The sequence below is a fragment of the Hevea brasiliensis genome, chromosome 1, assembly GCF_030052815.1.
Source record: "Hevea brasiliensis isolate MT/VB/25A 57/8 chromosome 1, ASM3005281v1, whole genome shotgun sequence".
NCBI classification, from domain to species: Eukaryota; Viridiplantae; Streptophyta; class Magnoliopsida; order Malpighiales; family Euphorbiaceae; genus Hevea; species Hevea brasiliensis.
This window is the reverse complement of record NC_079493.1, coordinates 99,569,233-99,586,327: the sequence shown is the minus strand read 5'-3', so window position 1 is coordinate 99,586,327 and position 17,095 is coordinate 99,569,233. Positions and strand designations below refer to the sequence as shown.

The 17,095-nt window shown below is 30.3% G+C and overlaps 1 protein-coding gene across 1 annotated transcript in view; it reads right to left on the bottom strand.

Moving 5' to 3' along the window:
* LOC110661771 (probable LRR receptor-like serine/threonine-protein kinase At1g53430) overlaps positions 1 to 11,658 on the bottom strand; it is a 46,496-nt gene extending 34,838 nt beyond the window's left edge. The window contains exons 1-15 of the mRNA XM_021820519.2: positions 11,506 to 11,658; positions 8,956 to 9,097; positions 8,788 to 8,862; positions 8,545 to 8,616; positions 8,299 to 8,370; positions 8,059 to 8,130; positions 7,894 to 7,965; positions 7,694 to 7,765; positions 7,529 to 7,600; positions 7,378 to 7,449; positions 6,321 to 6,392; positions 6,138 to 6,209; positions 5,863 to 5,934; positions 5,360 to 5,428; positions 5,199 to 5,267 (exon numbers count right to left, since the gene is read on the bottom strand). Coding sequence (XP_021676211.2) covers positions 5,199 to 5,267; positions 5,360 to 5,428; positions 5,863 to 5,934; positions 6,138 to 6,209; positions 6,321 to 6,392; positions 7,378 to 7,449; positions 7,529 to 7,600; positions 7,694 to 7,765; positions 7,894 to 7,965; positions 8,059 to 8,130; positions 8,299 to 8,370; positions 8,545 to 8,616; positions 8,788 to 8,862; positions 8,956 to 9,097; positions 11,506 to 11,602 — 1,172 coding nt within the window. The 5' untranslated portion in view covers positions 11,603 to 11,658. The remainder of the gene's footprint in view (positions 1 to 5,198; positions 5,268 to 5,359; positions 5,429 to 5,862; positions 5,935 to 6,137; positions 6,210 to 6,320; positions 6,393 to 7,377; positions 7,450 to 7,528; positions 7,601 to 7,693; positions 7,766 to 7,893; positions 7,966 to 8,058; positions 8,131 to 8,298; positions 8,371 to 8,544; positions 8,617 to 8,787; positions 8,863 to 8,955; positions 9,098 to 11,505) is intronic.
* Positions 11,659 to 17,095: the final 5,437 nt, after the last annotated feature.

Below are 17,095 nucleotides of genomic sequence, written 5' to 3'. Positions count from 1 at the left end.
AGAGGTGAGTCTCTCTCTCCATTTAAATTGGCATATATACTCATAAGAATGATGTTAACTAAGTGGAAATAAGGTGGAAAATGAAAGAAATATTATTTGTTTGGGGAAGAGGGAAATTCAGCTAACCATGGTATAGTGAGGTTTTGATGTACTGTAATCCAATTAAACATGTATTTGAGCTTAAATGAATAAGTATATGGGACTAATATACTTGAATGACATGATTTTTCATGAATTGTGAAAAAGAGGATTAGAGTTTTGGGTGAAAATTAGGGTTTTGATGAAATATTGACCAATTAGTGTTATTATGCTTAATTGTGGTCATTTGGTGTATTTTGAGTGAAGACTTAAAATGAATTGATGAATGAAATTGAGTGAAGTGATGGTTATTGAATTGCTGAATTCTAGACCAATGGGTCCAACAAGGTTAAATGGCCATAAGTAGAGTTGTGTTGCTCCAATTGGTGTGACGCCAATTGAAGATAAAAATAGGGTCATAATACCACATTTTCATGGAGAAACCTTACCAAAAAACTGACCATAAACGTCTAAAATTGGCTTAAAGCCGGATGACCTACTGCTGGACTTGGAAAAATGACTAAATAAATAATACATGCTCAAATGGACATAACTCACTCTAGGAATGTCAGAATGACCTGATTTTTGAACTATTTTAAAGGTTAAACATAGGAGCACATTTTTCATGGAGATCATGAGCCCAAATTCTAACTCTAACCCCACCAATTTGTTAGAACAATTTAGGTCAACAAAACTGAATAGAACCAAAATTGACTTGAAATCTTGGACAAATGACCATCCGACCAGTTTTGGCAAAAATGCCATAACTTGGTCCACAAAACTGCAAATACAGTGAAACTAAAGCCAAAATTTCTATAAGACCTAGAACTACAATTTTGGTGTTTTGACAAAAATCCAGAACCTAATGAAACTTGGGCAATTTGCTAGGACAATTTAGCAATTCAAATCCTAAAAGTAAACTAATTAGCCATTGACCTCAGAATAGTATTTAAGTCATATCTCCCACTAGGAAACCCCAATTGGGATGAGCCAAACTGTTCTGAAAATCTAAGAAACAGGGCTATAACTTTGCATGAGCAACCTTACCCAAATTTTGAGGATAAGAACCTCAAATGTGAAATACAATACACTAACCTGAACCTGGAATCTTGAAGCACAGAGTTTATGAGTCCAAGTCAATTAAATTTCTATAACTCACCATACATAACTTTAAAAATTATGATTTTGAACCTGTGTGACCAGGACACATATGGAAACAACTTATATGAAGAATATTAGGCCAAAATAAGATTGTAACTAGTTCAATTGGCTGGTCAAAGTGAGGTTCCAGAATTTGCCTGGTTCCGAAACTATAAAGAGTCATTGGACCAACACATGATAAATTGACCATAACTTGAAAACCAGAACTCCAAATAAAGTGATTCAAATTGGAAATGAAACTAAGACATAGAGGGATAAATTTTATGAAGGACGCCTCATTAGATTATGGCTAGAACTAGGTCAAAATTGAGTTCAAAAGCTAGGAAGTAAAACTGTCCAGAACTCAAACCTTATGAAACTTCATAAGTAACTTAAGTATGCATAATGCAATTATTGGATTAGTTATTGGAAACATTTTGGAAGAGTATTGAAACACTTTAATTATGTGTTTCAGTTGGAAAAGAGCCTTCTAAGGAAGGAGAGAAATTGGATAAAATCAAAACAAATAAAGAAGGTTTGTGCACAACAAATTTTAATTCTTTGTATTCCATTTGAAAATTTATTTGAATAAGTGTTGTGAATGGATTTTTTATTGTTATGGCCTTGAGAATTTTATTTGAGAAATAATGTGTTGCCTACTTATTAAAAATGAGAATTTAGAATGAAATATGATTAGCGATTTGTATGAAATGTTTGAATGATATAGTTTTGAATTGGGTTTTGAAACCACACTTGGCATGACAATTTTATTGTGTTCCTCCTCCATCCATGGAGTTGAGTTTGACTATGTTTCCTCCCTCTCTGGCTTGCCAGTTGAGATTGAGTTTGGATGAGTACTCATATAGCTAGCTAGCCACCTCCCTCATTAATATCGATTAGTGAGGCTGTAGATTGCTTTGTCGTGATGTACAACACGACATTAATATTGAAATTTTATGTCATGACCTAAGTTATGTTAATTATTGGCAACACTATTGTTTATGATTTATTTTGATAAATTATTATTAAAAATATTGGCATCAGCTTTGTGAATTATGGATTGTGAAAATTTTTAAATTCTTGTTTACCAATTGATGATTATGTTTTTAGTGAGTTTTAAAAATTATTGTTGTGCACCACCAAGTAAATTACTCAGCAATAGCTTTTTCTTGCTGTCGCAGATAAGGACAAGGATAAAGCAGCAGAGTGAGCTACTTATAGTTGCAGTTGAAACAAATTTTGAGATCTTTTATGGATATAATATTTATACCCTTGTAAATTACTTTTTGATATAAATTGTTTGTTCATATGTATCTATAGAACCAAATGAGCAGTTGTACAATAAATTTGTAATAATAGTATATTATTCTCTTTTTCTTGAATTGAAAATTTTATATATGAATTGAATTGAATTAAATGATATTGAGAATGATTGAAATTGTGCTAGTTGAGGGTGGATTGTGTTGGTTTAAATGGAGTTGTGGACATTACATGTATTGGAAGTGTTTTTAACATGTTTTGAAGAACTGTTTTCTTAAATTCTAGCCAGCACTCTGCCGAAATTTTTATAAAATTTTAGAAAATTCCGAATTAATTAAAATTTCAGTTATGACATAAACTTCATTTAAAAGCTTTTTAATAATTAATTAATATTATTTTACACTATAAAATGAATTGAATTTGTTCAAAATTCCTTATTGTATATTTAACGAGTTATCGGTAGGCGAAGTTCGATAATTCATTAGGTATACTACGGAATCATATTATGCCTTACAGAGGGGTCAAGTGTGACAAGACAAGAATGTTCGGATAAGATAAGGATGTTTGGAAAGGATAAGGATGTTTGAGTAAAGAGAGTATGGATAGAACAAAAAATGTTCAGGTAAGATGAATAGTGTTCGGATGAGAACACAAGATGTTCAGGTAAGATGAATAGTGTTCGGATGGGACATAGAATGATCGGGTAAATTCAGGTGCTCGGATAAAATAAATTACTTTGGAAGACGGGCACATGCTGTTAGGATACACTATATTTTTGTCGAAAATATAACTGTGATAGATGTTATTTATGTGATATATGAAAGAAATCAATTGGATATGAACTGGCAAAATCCTAATTGTAATGGAAAATGTGTCATCCCTAATCCTATAAATATGACTCATGATGACTGTCAAGGTACGCAATTCCATTCTCTTATTATTTTTTAGTATTTGCTTTGTTATTTTAGTATCTACTGACTTGAACCTCAAAGTGGCCCCGCTTAGGCTTTCGAACTCATCTCACTCATTTTCGCAGGCAATTCTAGAACCATCCACTGATCTAAGAATCTCAGGCAACATCACTTTGAAAGCTTGATGGTATTCCTATTTTATTTTATTTTTTTGGTTCACATGTTGTGGGTAATGATGTTATAAAATTGATCCTTGATTTTCTCAACAATGGTATTACGCCTCCATTCAATAAGGGATATCAAGGATGAAGCCAAGGATTGAAGGAACATTCAAGGATGATGATTTAAAGGTATGATGAGGAGTACTTAAAGTTAGGTAATATCCGTTAGTTACTTAGGCTTAGGTTGTTTGTGAAAAGAAAAAAAGGGAATTTGCTATTTTTTATCAAAATTTTCAAAACCATGAGTTTCAAATGTTTACAAATGATTATGGTCGTAAGATATGATGTCTTGTAGTGTAGAAATTTTTTTTAAGCATTATTTCAAAAATATAATTTTTTGGACACTAGTGATGAAAGTAGATCTGCTACTATAAAAAACAATCAGTTACTTTCAAAGATAACAAGTTATTTTTTTGGCTCCTAAGAGCATTTTTCTTAGTGCACTGAAAGATAAAATAACAACCATATTTAAGTTTTCTAAGATTCGTTGGTCACTGTACCAGTGAACAACTACTAGTTTTCAAACTTAGCTATATAATTCAACATGTTTTTACGAATTAAAGGCATGAAATCAAGTGTTTCAAAGAAAACTTTTCAGTTTACGTTTGAGAAACTTTCATCTCTAAAGAATAAAGTTCATCGAGATTAATTAGCAAATCATCTCTCCATTCTTTCTAGATTGAATTATTGTGTATCAATTGGTCTTGTTTCTCGCGAGGTTTTTATGTGTTTTTTGCAGCTGTATTTCGTTTTGTTCTGTTCTGGTTTCGGGTCTGTTTGCATTAGTTTTCTTGGACCCTTCTGTTTTGATCATGATTTTTGGTCTAGGATTATCAGTTTTGTTTCTCTCAGTTTTTTCACTTATTATGATACGTAGGGGTGTGCAAATAGTCGGTTCAGTTCCGAACTGAACTGAGTTGATAAATCAAAAATCGAGAATCAAAAATTTGAAAACCAAATCAAACTGATCACTAAGAGACAACCGAACCGAACCAAACCGATAATATTGGTTTGGTTTGATTTTAAACCGATCAAATCGAATTTTGTAAGATTTCATACTTTCAACATTAAATCTCAATAACAAAAACATAAAAAAACTTAGAAATCAAAATTCAAAAATCTTAGGGCTTCCTTGATATATATATATATATATATATATATATATATATATATATATATATATATATATATTAGTAATTTCGGTTCGGTTTGATTTTTTTTGATTTATTATAAAAATAACCAAATCGAATTGATTAATCAAAATTATTAAAATTTATAAACCGAACCAAACTGATTGAATTTTAAAACCGAACCGAATGAATCGTATTGACTTAATTTGGTTTGATTTTTCAGTTCAGACCGAAATTTGCGCACCCCTAATGATACGTCTAGTTTTGGGTGTATTGGGGTTGGCTTATTGGCCTGATTAGTTTATGCTAAATTTTTCCTAGACTTTCTAATCAATAAAAAATTTTCTTATATGAAAAAAGAAAAAAGAAAAAATTGATATCGCTATATATTAGCTATCGTGCGGTAAGAGGTTTCAAAATCAGCAAGGAATTTTATTGATCATGGAAATTAAGCATACCCTTTAGATTGGACGATGTTGGGGATCCACAGAGGAATTTTTCCATTGAGTAAATTTCTCGTAAGAAACCTAGAAAAATCCATCAACAGTAAGCTATCATATTCTCTTAAAGAAATTAGAGGCCAGATAATAATTGAGAATGCTAAATTTTGCTCACATACATTTCATTTAAGTTTAGATTCTTGAATGATTCTGGAATCTGACCAGTTAAGTAGTTAAAGCTCAAATCACTGTAAGATAAAAAAAAATACATTTTAGTAAATAATTGTGGCTAACTTGAGAGATTTTTACTGTAATTTCATCTATATATAAGAGATGAGTTCCTATATAAAGAGGAAGCAGCATAAAATTCAAATGCAAGGGAAGGGGAAACTTACCTAGGCCTGATCTATTGTAGATTTAAAATATAAATATATGAATTTTATTATATATATGTTTGATATGAAAATTAGGTCATATTTGGTATGACAATTTTATTATATACATTGTTAGGAAAAAATTATTATCTATATCTGGTCTATTATAAATTTAAAATACAACATAAATATATATATAGTGGAATTCTAAATATGTGGATACTATATTTTTATATTTTAAATTTATGATAAATAGATTTTAGTCAAGAAAAAATGTTATTAAATTTATGAAGAGAAGAAGAACTCACAGGTATTCGAGTGATAACCAATTTCCAATATATTCAGGGATATAACCAGAAATCGAACAATTCCTTAATACCCTACCAAAACCATGCATAAAAATAAGATCTGCTGATCAGTTGAGTCAGATGAGTCAGTTTGATATCATTGCTTCTTTGGGTGGCTCATAAGCCATGCGATGAATTAGGTCCACAAAAAGAGTGAATCGAATATGATGGTTTATTTTTATTTATTTATTTATATATTTTTTGTTGAATAATTGGACGTCAAACAAATCACTCACAAAGTATATATATTTGTCATATTTGCTTGCTGTGGGAAAGAGAAACTTGAATTTCTGAGGTCACTAACCAACCTATAACAAATAATCACAAAAATAATTAGAACATTAATAGAATATTTTTACTAAGCTTTGTTTATGAAAATCATATATAAAATAAAACTAGAATACAGAAACTGCACTTACAAGTATTCAAGATTTGACATATCAAAAATTTCATGAGGCAGCCCTCCTTCAAAGTCATTGCCGATGAGATATCTGTGATGAGTGCACTATAATTCAATCATCTGAATAATCGACTATGTATTTTTTTTGTTTTTAACAGTTTGTTCCCCTTAATATATACTACATTAAATCTTGAAATTATTCTAGAAATGTGTTACTTAAAACATGTCCCATACCATTATAACTAGAGTATCAATTGGTTTGATTTGATTTAAAAAAATATAAAAAATAAATAAATTAAATTTTTAGCAGATCAAATTTAATCAAACTTGTTTGATTCAATTTGATTGAATGTAAACTTCATGTTGAACATTTTTTAAGACTTATTTTGGAATTATTTTATATTCAATATCATTTATACTTTATATTTTTAGTTTTAATTTGAGATTTAATAATCAATTAAAAAAATCAATTTAATTTGATTTATTTTATTTTTTTAAAAAATAAATTAAATTAAATAAATTAAATTTCTCAAAATAAAAAATCAAAATAAATCGAATTACTAAAAATTAAATAAAATTAAGCCGATTCAATCAATTTTTCAGTTTAATCTAAATTGCTTACCCTATAACAAGTTGCCCTTGGCAGAACAAATATGACTAAAATTTAGTGTGAAATAGTTCAAGAGAAGAACAAAATAAAAAAAAAAAGTAAAATATTTGAAATATATTTGCCTCTAGTTTTTATTTAAATTAGCAAAATAAAAACAATAGTCAACCACAACTCTAGAATATATATTACAAGAAATACTAAAAAAAAAAATTATTTCAAATTAATTATTTAAGCAATTTTCTATCTTTTAATTTTAATTCACAGTGTTATTTTAATTTCTGCAGCCTATTTTATTTTTAGTTTTAATAGTTGATATGAAAAATAGTTAAATAAATAAATGGAAATTAAACATCCTTACAATAATTAAAGATATATTAATAAATAAAGATATATGAAACAATTAAGTTTGTAGATAATTAATTAATGGACATAAAGAAAGAAAGTAAAATCAGTATTATTCACATACAAGTTAGTGAGACTTGTCCATCTGGCTATAAATTTTGGAATCGGACCAGTCAACGAATTCCCAGCCACGGCACTGCATTGCCAGAAAGTTTCCTTTTGTCAATTTATTTTCATTATATATTTAGGCGAACAAGGCATGAAAATTTACTTACAAGAAGTTGAGAGATTTAAGTTTCGCATAACTTTGGCTTAGTTCTCCAGTGAGATAATTAGAACTCACATCACTGCAACAGTAGGAAGACTTAATTATAATGTGCCTTTATTATATATTTTTGACAATAAGTTTCATTTTGTGCTTATTTGTCTTGGCAACTTACAGTTGTGAAAGATCTACCAAGTTTCCAAGTTCAGATGGAAGTGCACCAACCAGTTGATTCTCATCCAATCTCCTTAAAAATCAAGTTAACCAGATAAAAATTAAAACAAATGGCTAAATACAAGAAGGAAATAATTCTTAAGAAATAAGAACCATATATATAAAGAGAGAGAGATGCGAGACAAATGTAATTAGTCTTACAGTTGTTTAAGATTCGTCAAGTTTCCAATCTCCATTGGAATTGAACCACTGAGTTGATTCTGTTCTAGTCTCCTTTTGAAAACCAATAGAAGAACGTGTACAAACAGAAATTAATAAAAATTATTGAAATTAACTAATTAAGTATATTTAAATGAGGTTATATACAGTATCTCGAGGTTAGAGAGGCTGCCCAATGCACTAGGAATTTGACCTGACAGCACATTCCCATGTAGTCTACTGAAAAAATAAAAATGAAAAAGGAAACAAACAGTGAGCGATAGAGAATATATGACTGCAGATGCAATCAAATTTTCGACAATTAACGAATAATTTAATATTTAATTATAATAATTAACAAATAATTGTTCAGCTTCTATTTATAGAACACTTGAAAATGAAACTTACAGAGTTTTGAGGGATGACAAGTTCCCTAATGATGAAGGTATGAAGCCTGTGAGTAAGTTCTTGTACAGATTTCTGTAAGGTGGGAAAACGGAAGAGTGCTATGAGTTTAGCAGTTAACCAATTATATATATCCATGACAAATTACAGAAAAAGTACAAGTGGAGTTTACAAATCAGATGCTAATATATAACATAAGAAAATTAATCGACAACCATGCCCATAATTTAATTCATTGACAAGGCTTACAGTGTTTCTAGATGTGGCAGGTCTCCCAAGGTCCATGGTATGTAACCAGACAATTGACTGTTTCCAAGATTTCTGATTATAAATATATAACATATGAAGGTAAATCCATCAACAATATGATACCTCAAAATCTCAGTTTATAATTTATATGTACTTTTATAAATTCTCATACATAACTATTTTTGGGTATAAATGAATTTTATAAAAACAAAATAATATATAAGAATGTGATATGAGACTCACAAAACTTTCAGGTACTTGAGGCGAGATATATTATTATCAATAACTCCACCGCTTGAGTCCATGCCATCCGTGTTTCTGCAACCCAAACAAAAATAGATGTTCACAAATGAAAAGAAATAAAATGAACAGAAACCATTGATTTTTATTGCTCTGGGCTTCATCACATACATCTCGGTTACGTGGCAAGTGTTGTCTGGATAACTGCAGTTGCATAAGATGACAGAACCTGGAGCCGATGGACAATTAGAGGGGGAACTGTATGCTGCTGGCATTAACCTCAATTTAGAGATCACTGCTCTAAGAGCATCCGCTGCAAAATTAGTACTTCAATATTAATATAAATTTGCTTTAATTAAGCAACTTATTTAATTTATCAGTTTTAAGTCATGCATTTTTATCCTTTTCATCGTCATCGTCATCGTCATCGTCATCGTCATGGTCTTCTTATTATTGTTAATTTAAATTTAAGATTATTTTTTTTTATAAGCAAAATATTAATCAAGGAAAAACTTAATATGAGAACATCAAACTAACTTAGGTCAGCAGACCAGTCCAATAATACTTGACTTAAAAGGTATTATGTTTAGTGAAAAAATCTGAAACTTACAAAATTAACACATTGAGACCACACTACGTACCAAAGAAACAAATTTGAACATACTTGAAACTAAAAGAAAAGCAAAACAACATAATCGACAAAAAGAGTCAACTCAACTCAACTAAATTTTTGTTCCAAAAATTTAAGATCCGCTATATAGATTCTCTTTTTCCACTCAACATGATCAACAAAAAGACACTCAAATGAAAATAAAACACAAGAAACAGATGCGAGACAACCAGGGAAGAACAATCTACTGCAGTGGAGAACCAAAAGCTACTGAACAAGAGTCAACGTAAGAAAAAGGCGACAAAATCTGTAATTCTAGATAATCTTTGCCTTGCTAAACAATCAGCAACAAAGTTTGCATAAGATTTTATAAATTTTAATTATGACTCTAATATTGTTAATCAAAATTTTATTATTCATTAAAATAAAAATATCAAATAATATCAAATACATGATAGAATTGTAATCACCATCGCCAAAAATTGGTAGCTGACGATTATGACTGTCGCTAAGTCATAGTTAATTAAAATCTAACATTTGGCAACGAATTTCAACTCACCATCAAAAATATTGTTGCTAATTAATATTCTTAGCGACTGAATTTTGATTCGTCAATATATCCATCACTAAAAAATTTTTTTTAAAATTTTTTAAAACCTTTTTTTAGTGGTAGATAAGTTTGGGGAGAGAAATTTACAATTAAGTTACTCTATAATTCCTAAAATGTTATGTACAGTTCTATTTCATATACGTTGAATATAATTCCATAAATTATTTTAAATTCTCAATCTATTTCTTTTTATTTTGCTAATTAAAAATACTTTTCAGAAAGAAAAAGGTGGAATATATAGTACGAACGCATGTTGAATATGGTCGTTGTTTTCAGTTTTTTGTTTTTTATTTGGAAAAGAAAACACACAACTTGTTCAGTGACAACAGATGCCATTTTATTGCCCTCACTTATCAGGTAAGGTGTTTTGAAATAAAAACCTAAAAAATAAAAACCACAAATCCAGGTTTTTTTGTTTTTTTTTTTTTTTAATATTTCTCTGTCACTTAACTCTCACATCTACTACAGTACTCTTTACTCAAAGCCATATTCTCGCGAATGAGCTGTAGAGCCGAAAGAGAGCCACATCAACGGAAAGCCCAAGATCACCACAGTTCTCCTCCAAAACCTCCAGCACCAAAACCCAAGAAGTCAAGAAATCTCATGTTGCCATAACCCCACCACCTGCTTCACTTGAAGGAGAAACAATCAAAGAAGTCCTCTCTGAAACAACCATCCCAAACTTACCACAAACGAATCAATCAAGACAGCAGAAAAGCACCTGAATCCCCATCGTCCACTATCCTAAAAGCCAAGACAACAAAAGCAAAAAGCATCCAGTAGAAAGGATCCAAGGGAGTGGTCAGGCCGGCGATCAAGGTCACCAGCAATGCGAACGATATCCAATTGTTTGGTACGGGGTCGTGTGGGAGGAAGCCCGACCAAGACAACTGGAAAATCTGGTGGCAGGCGAGGGGGAGTGGGAGCAGGGGTAGTAAGTAGAGTAAGAAAAGAGAAGAAAAGCGAAGGAAACGACAACGTTTTCTTTTGAGAATCAACTTGTGTCCTTGGAATGTTTGATGTTGCTGTACATATTTATTACTTGCTAATAAAATAGTTTTTAAGGGAACTGACAATAAAAAGCAAAAATAGTTTCTGAATTTTAGAAAATGAAAAAAAAAATCAGTAGTTATATCGAACTCGTTGGCTTGTTTTCTTTGGACTTATCATGCCAAATACAGACCCAAAACAAGTTCATAGAACAAAAATCTATTTTAAAGCGTGATTCTTTTATTTATCAATTAAAAGAAAATTTTCTGAGATAACCATGAACCAGTCAATTCAGCTGGAAAATGAAGGATTCCATAAAATGGATTGTGTGAAATATATAGAAAAATAAAAAAAAGGAAAGCATGCATGCACACAGTTTTACCATCTTACAAATTATAATTCTCAAACTTCAAAAATTATTGAAGCAAATTTAAATTACTAATATGAAGTTAATAAACAACAAGAATAATTTTAAGAAAATTTAAAAGAAAAAGAAATAAATTATAAGTACCTTCATCCTTGGGCAATTTGCTATCAGAATTCCCATATCCGAACAGACAGGTGAGGAAGATGAAGAAGGGAATAAGCTTAGCCATACCAAGGCCCATTCTGTCCTCTGTTTGGCATGTTCAGTTTGCCATTCTTAGATTTAAATAAATCAGAATGACGACAAAGCTCAAAAAGCGATAATTTTTTTAAATTATTGTAAAAAAAAAAAACCTTGTGTCTTAGAATTTTTATAATTTTATTACATATTATAAAATTATCAATTAAATTGAGAATTTTTTAACTTTACCAATATCCTATGGGTAGCGTAACGTCATAGCTGACGTAGCATCTCATTAGTGAGCCAATGATTTTATTACGTTAAAAAGTTCTTCAATTTCATTATATCTTTTTACCGCTTGATCGAGCTTGGCATTTTATCTTTTCAACACGTATGCTTTTATTTAATTAGTAACATGTTCTTCATGCCACACTTGTTGGTACATGGTCCAATTCGTTTGAGTTTTAACATAAATTGTTCAGTGCTCGTCGATTCCAGACAGCTCAAAGAACTGTATTAGTGATTATAAGGTTCGATTTAATTTTGAGCCTAGGGATTCTCGCCAGTTTGATTTGAGATTACGATTAAGTGAATGAAAAAGTGCTCTTGAGAAAAGCAATATTTTAAATGTTGAAAAAAAAAAGTTTTTTCAAAGTTATTTTCATATTTAAAGACTGAGGAGACAAACAAAAACACTTATGATTGACAAAACATTTCCTTCTTTTTTGAAAAAGAAAATTATACAAAATGCAATGCCTTTTAAAAGCAAAAAGCAAAAAGCAATACCAACAAGACTACTTTTTTCCCCTTTTTTAAATGCAAGATGCATTCACAGTAAAAGAAAAAGAAAGCAATACTTTCGCTTTTTTCTTTCAAACATTTAAAGCAGGAAATAAATGACGTCTCGTGAATGTAAAATATATATGTATATATTGAAATTTATCTATTTTATATATCTTACATATTTATATTTTTATTATAGTGAACAAAATTTAGACAAATAAAATCCTTCAAAATAATGCTACATGTGCATATTTATATTTTTGATACCCTTGGGAAAATTTGTGATGCCTTGAAATTTATTATATTTTATTATTTAAATATATTTTTATGGAATTATTTTAAATTTTAATTTGGTTGTTGAATTTAGATGTACTTAAATTTAGAAATAATATTACCTTATTATGTATATAATTATTTAAAATATATTATTAATATTATGTGATGTGCCTAAAGAAACAAAGAAGAATATGGATAATTTTGGTAGCTTGAACACAAAAGAAAAATCTTAACATGAGTAACACTAAAATTTTAAGTTTGGAATTGACTAACTAAAACAAAATTAACGAAAGCTGAAAAAAGCTTAAGGTGTAAGAATCACGTAAGTAAAAGACTTCGGTGATATTGAAAGAACAAATAAATTAAGTGAAACAAGAACAATTCGAAGTTAGGTAGATTGGTGCATGCCCTTCTAGTATGGTTGTGTTACAACCCACTCCAATCTTTTTGGTATTTTATAGTTTTAAAGTTGCAATAAAAGTAAAAGAAAGGTAGAAATAAGAATGATAAACTTACAAAAAAAAAAAAATTGATAAGTTGTGAAAATACCACAATACTCCAAAGCAAGGATGGTGATTGAAGTTCTTTTGACAAGAAGAATTTGCCACCAAAGAAGACCAACAACAGGTTAGATGCCACACTTGTGAGTGATATGTCTAAAGATTTTGCCACAAGGCATAATAGATTGATGAAAAATAAATTTGGCTGCTATTTGCTAAACTCTTATTAACTTCATAAGAAGTACTTTACATATGAAACCTATTTATATGCATAGTTGCAATAACTATTTAGGAAAAAAAATAAGTTGGCTTGGAAAATATGACCTAAACTAATAGCTAAAACTAATTAGGAATTTGTTCTGATACAAATATGGAATTTTAAGGAAGCAAAATAGGAATAAACAAGCTTGAAAAAGTCTTCTTCCTCTCTCAATTCAAGGCTGAAAGAATTCTATTTGCAGTGGAGTTTGATAAGTCAAACCATGTAGTTTTAGGATTTTCCTTTCCTTCTTTTTTTGCGCATGCCATCCTTGTCCAAGTAGAAGTTGGATTTTGATTTTTCAAACCTTGTTACTTTATTGGCAGCCCACAATTCCTTGCACAACTTGGTGTTTGTCCATTTCAAACAGTACACAAGCCTCATCACTCCTAGATGCCACTTTTGTGTATTGGGCTTCATGGTTTTGGACTTGTCACATTTAGGCCCACACTAACCCATACATGCCCTATTAGTATGCTTCACTGGGCTTGCTCTATTTGGTTTTGTTCTTCTTGACCCCAAATAGGTATAATTCTTTGCTCTAATAAAGCCCATACAACCATAGTTTGGGTGTTCCCCATGTTGATTCCACTTTCCATTTTTTTGATGAACATGTTTTAAGATTCTAAATTTGATAAAAAGTTTTTTCCCCCTTGAGGCACATCATATCCCCTTCTTGAAAAAGGATTTGTACTCAAATATGATTTTTTTGCAAAGGACAATAATGGCATATGAATATTGAAGTTCTCCCCTTCTTAGAACTTATTTCATCAATGAGTATCCATTCTTTCCCTGATCAGACACATCATGATCCTTTTATATCAATGGACAAACAAAAGAATCAAACACATTTGCTTTGAGAATAGGTTCCTTCTTATCGCATTACCAAATACTTCCTACGAAATGACGATTGACACTCATAGGCACCATTTCACACACCTCTTCTTCCATGAAGGACCTATAATTTGAAAAAGAGAGTGCAAGTTCATTGGCAATGGCTAGAGAAAGAGGCATTAAATCCTTTTATTGCTTCCCTCCAACATGTGCTTTATGAATCAAGGCAAGTAACTCCTTTTCATTAACATACACAACACTTTCTTCCATAGGCCTCTCTTGCTCTCCTTTCATCTAGAGTAATTTGTGCTTGACCTCTTGTGAAGGTTGCAAACTTTCCTCCTTCTTTTGATGGAACTTTGATGATGTAGAAGTTGAATTGAATATGTATGCACCATGCACACATTGCCACTTTACCTTATATGCAAGTTGAGTTGATTCATCTAAAGACTCAAATGGTTGCAATTCAACTATCCTTCCAATATCATGCCTCAATCCTATAAGGAATCTCACAATTGTTAATTCTCAAGGCTTTTGAAAATCATAACACTCTATGAACTCCATCAAGTATTCTTTTGCACACACTTTGTCACCTTAGTTCAAGTTGTAAAGCCTATTCATTCTCTCCAAAGCTTGACTGATGTGGTGAAGTTGCGATACCATCTCTCCATGACTTATTATGAATTTTTTTTTTATAGAACACTCCCTTATGTGTTTCACTCTTCGCAAAGTGCTACCAAAAATCCCTAAGCTCTGATACCAAACTAATGTGCCTAAAGAAACATAAAAGAATATGGACTGTTTTGGTAGCCTAAACACAAAGGGAAATTGTATATGAGTAACACCAGAACTTTAGGTTAGGAATTGACAAACTAAAACATGATTAAAATGAAAATCAAACAAAGTTTAACGTAAGAAATTAAACGCGCCAAAGACTTTGGTGATATTTAAAGAATAAACAAATTAAAAAAAATAGGAATAATTTAAAGTTAGGCAGATTGGTGCATGCCTTAACAACATGTCTGTGCTCTGGCTCATGCCAATCTTTTTGAAATTTTATGGTTTTAAAGTTGCAACAAAAGTAAAAGAAAGGTAGAAATAAGAGTGATATTCTTGCAAAGAAGAACTTGATAACTTGTGAAAATGCCATAAGAACTCCAAAGCAAGGGTGGTAATTGATATTCTTTTGATAAGAAGATTTAACCACAAAAGAAGACCAATAACTAGGTTAGATGCCATACTTGTGAGTGATAAGTCTAAGGAATTTGCCACAATAATAATATATTGATAAGAAATAAATTTGGCAGCAATTTGCTAAACTCTCATTAACTTCATAAGAAACATATTACGTATGAAACTTATTTACGTGCAAAGTTTCATTTATTGTAACATCCCCTACCAGATCTACAGTGAAATCGAGCAAAGAAATGCCACATTCTTTATACGGAGCACCTAAAGTTGTATTAGAACAATTTTCTTTCTTATTGTTTACTTTTTAATTTTAATAATAAATTTCAAATGGAAAAACTGCAAGAGTTTTCCCTAAACATTTAACGTCTACCTGTTAATAACAATATTTATAATTTCCAATTGCGACAATATTGACAATCAATTCTCATCATATTATACTCAACTTCATTCCTTCATCAGATGCAAATAATAACAAAACATATGTTCAGACATTCTTTAGTTAAATATATAAATTTATAAACCTGTAAATGTAACAAAATATGTTTATACTTAAATTTACAGTCATCCAAAATAAATTTACATAAGGTGTTTTTGGTACATGACAAAAAAGCATACAAAAAAATGAGTGACAAAATACATCTAGTGTTGGTAGTGCATCTACCACAAAGTCCAAGTATGAGGTGACTTCGGACTTTTCTGTAAATCCACTCTCTCCTCTTCTGTCTGACTATCTACTTTTTACCTTCTGTACCTTTGCGCTAAGCTTTACAGCTTAGCGGTGCACTCTTAATTTAAAAAAAAAAATAAAAGTAAAACTTGCAAATATACTGTAAGAGATTTTATAAATAATATTCAAAAATAAAGAAAATACAAAATATCAAATTTATGACCATTTCCAAATGCAAACATACTAAATAGATTAAATGATACAATGATAATATGAAATCTTTAAAGTTTCAATATTTAACATAATTCTCATTATATTTGTGCACATTCTCTTAATTGAATCACATTTTAAGACTTGTTATGTGCTCACAGTAACCTATGTCAGAACTGTATGGATTGGATATGGGACTCCCGGTACTGAACACTCAGTGTCTCTGACCGGTTTAACAATGGGCACTCGGTGCCTCTATATAACTGTCAACATAGACTCCCGATATTGAACACTCGGAGTCTCTGATTGTTCAACAATAGGCACTCGGTGCCTCTAATAGTCATTTATTAGTCCAGTAACATAATTAATGCAATACTACTAATGATGTCCCTTATTAGCATGTCAATCTATCCAAAACTATAATTCATTGTCTAGATTTACACGGGCTTAATAAGGTAATTATCATTTTTATTTTCACATGATGTAATCAATAATACTTGTATGCACATAAACTTTTTCCATTACTATATTTTCATATCGCATGCATTTAAATTTCATATATTTATGCAAAATTTATCCATATGATGACCATTGTCAAATTCCAACAAAAATAAGACTTTATGCATTACTTTGCTCAAGCATTTTAATCTAGTAATTGCAGGAATTAAATTCGACTTTCTTCATGAGATTTTTAAATCTATGTCTTAACTTTAATATAGTTTTTGAATCACTTAATTTGGATTCAAAGATCAAAAGTTATGACTAATTAATCAACAGTTGTCCTTAGGAAAAATTTCAACTTCACTAGTTACAGGGCAGGTTTTGGACAAAATT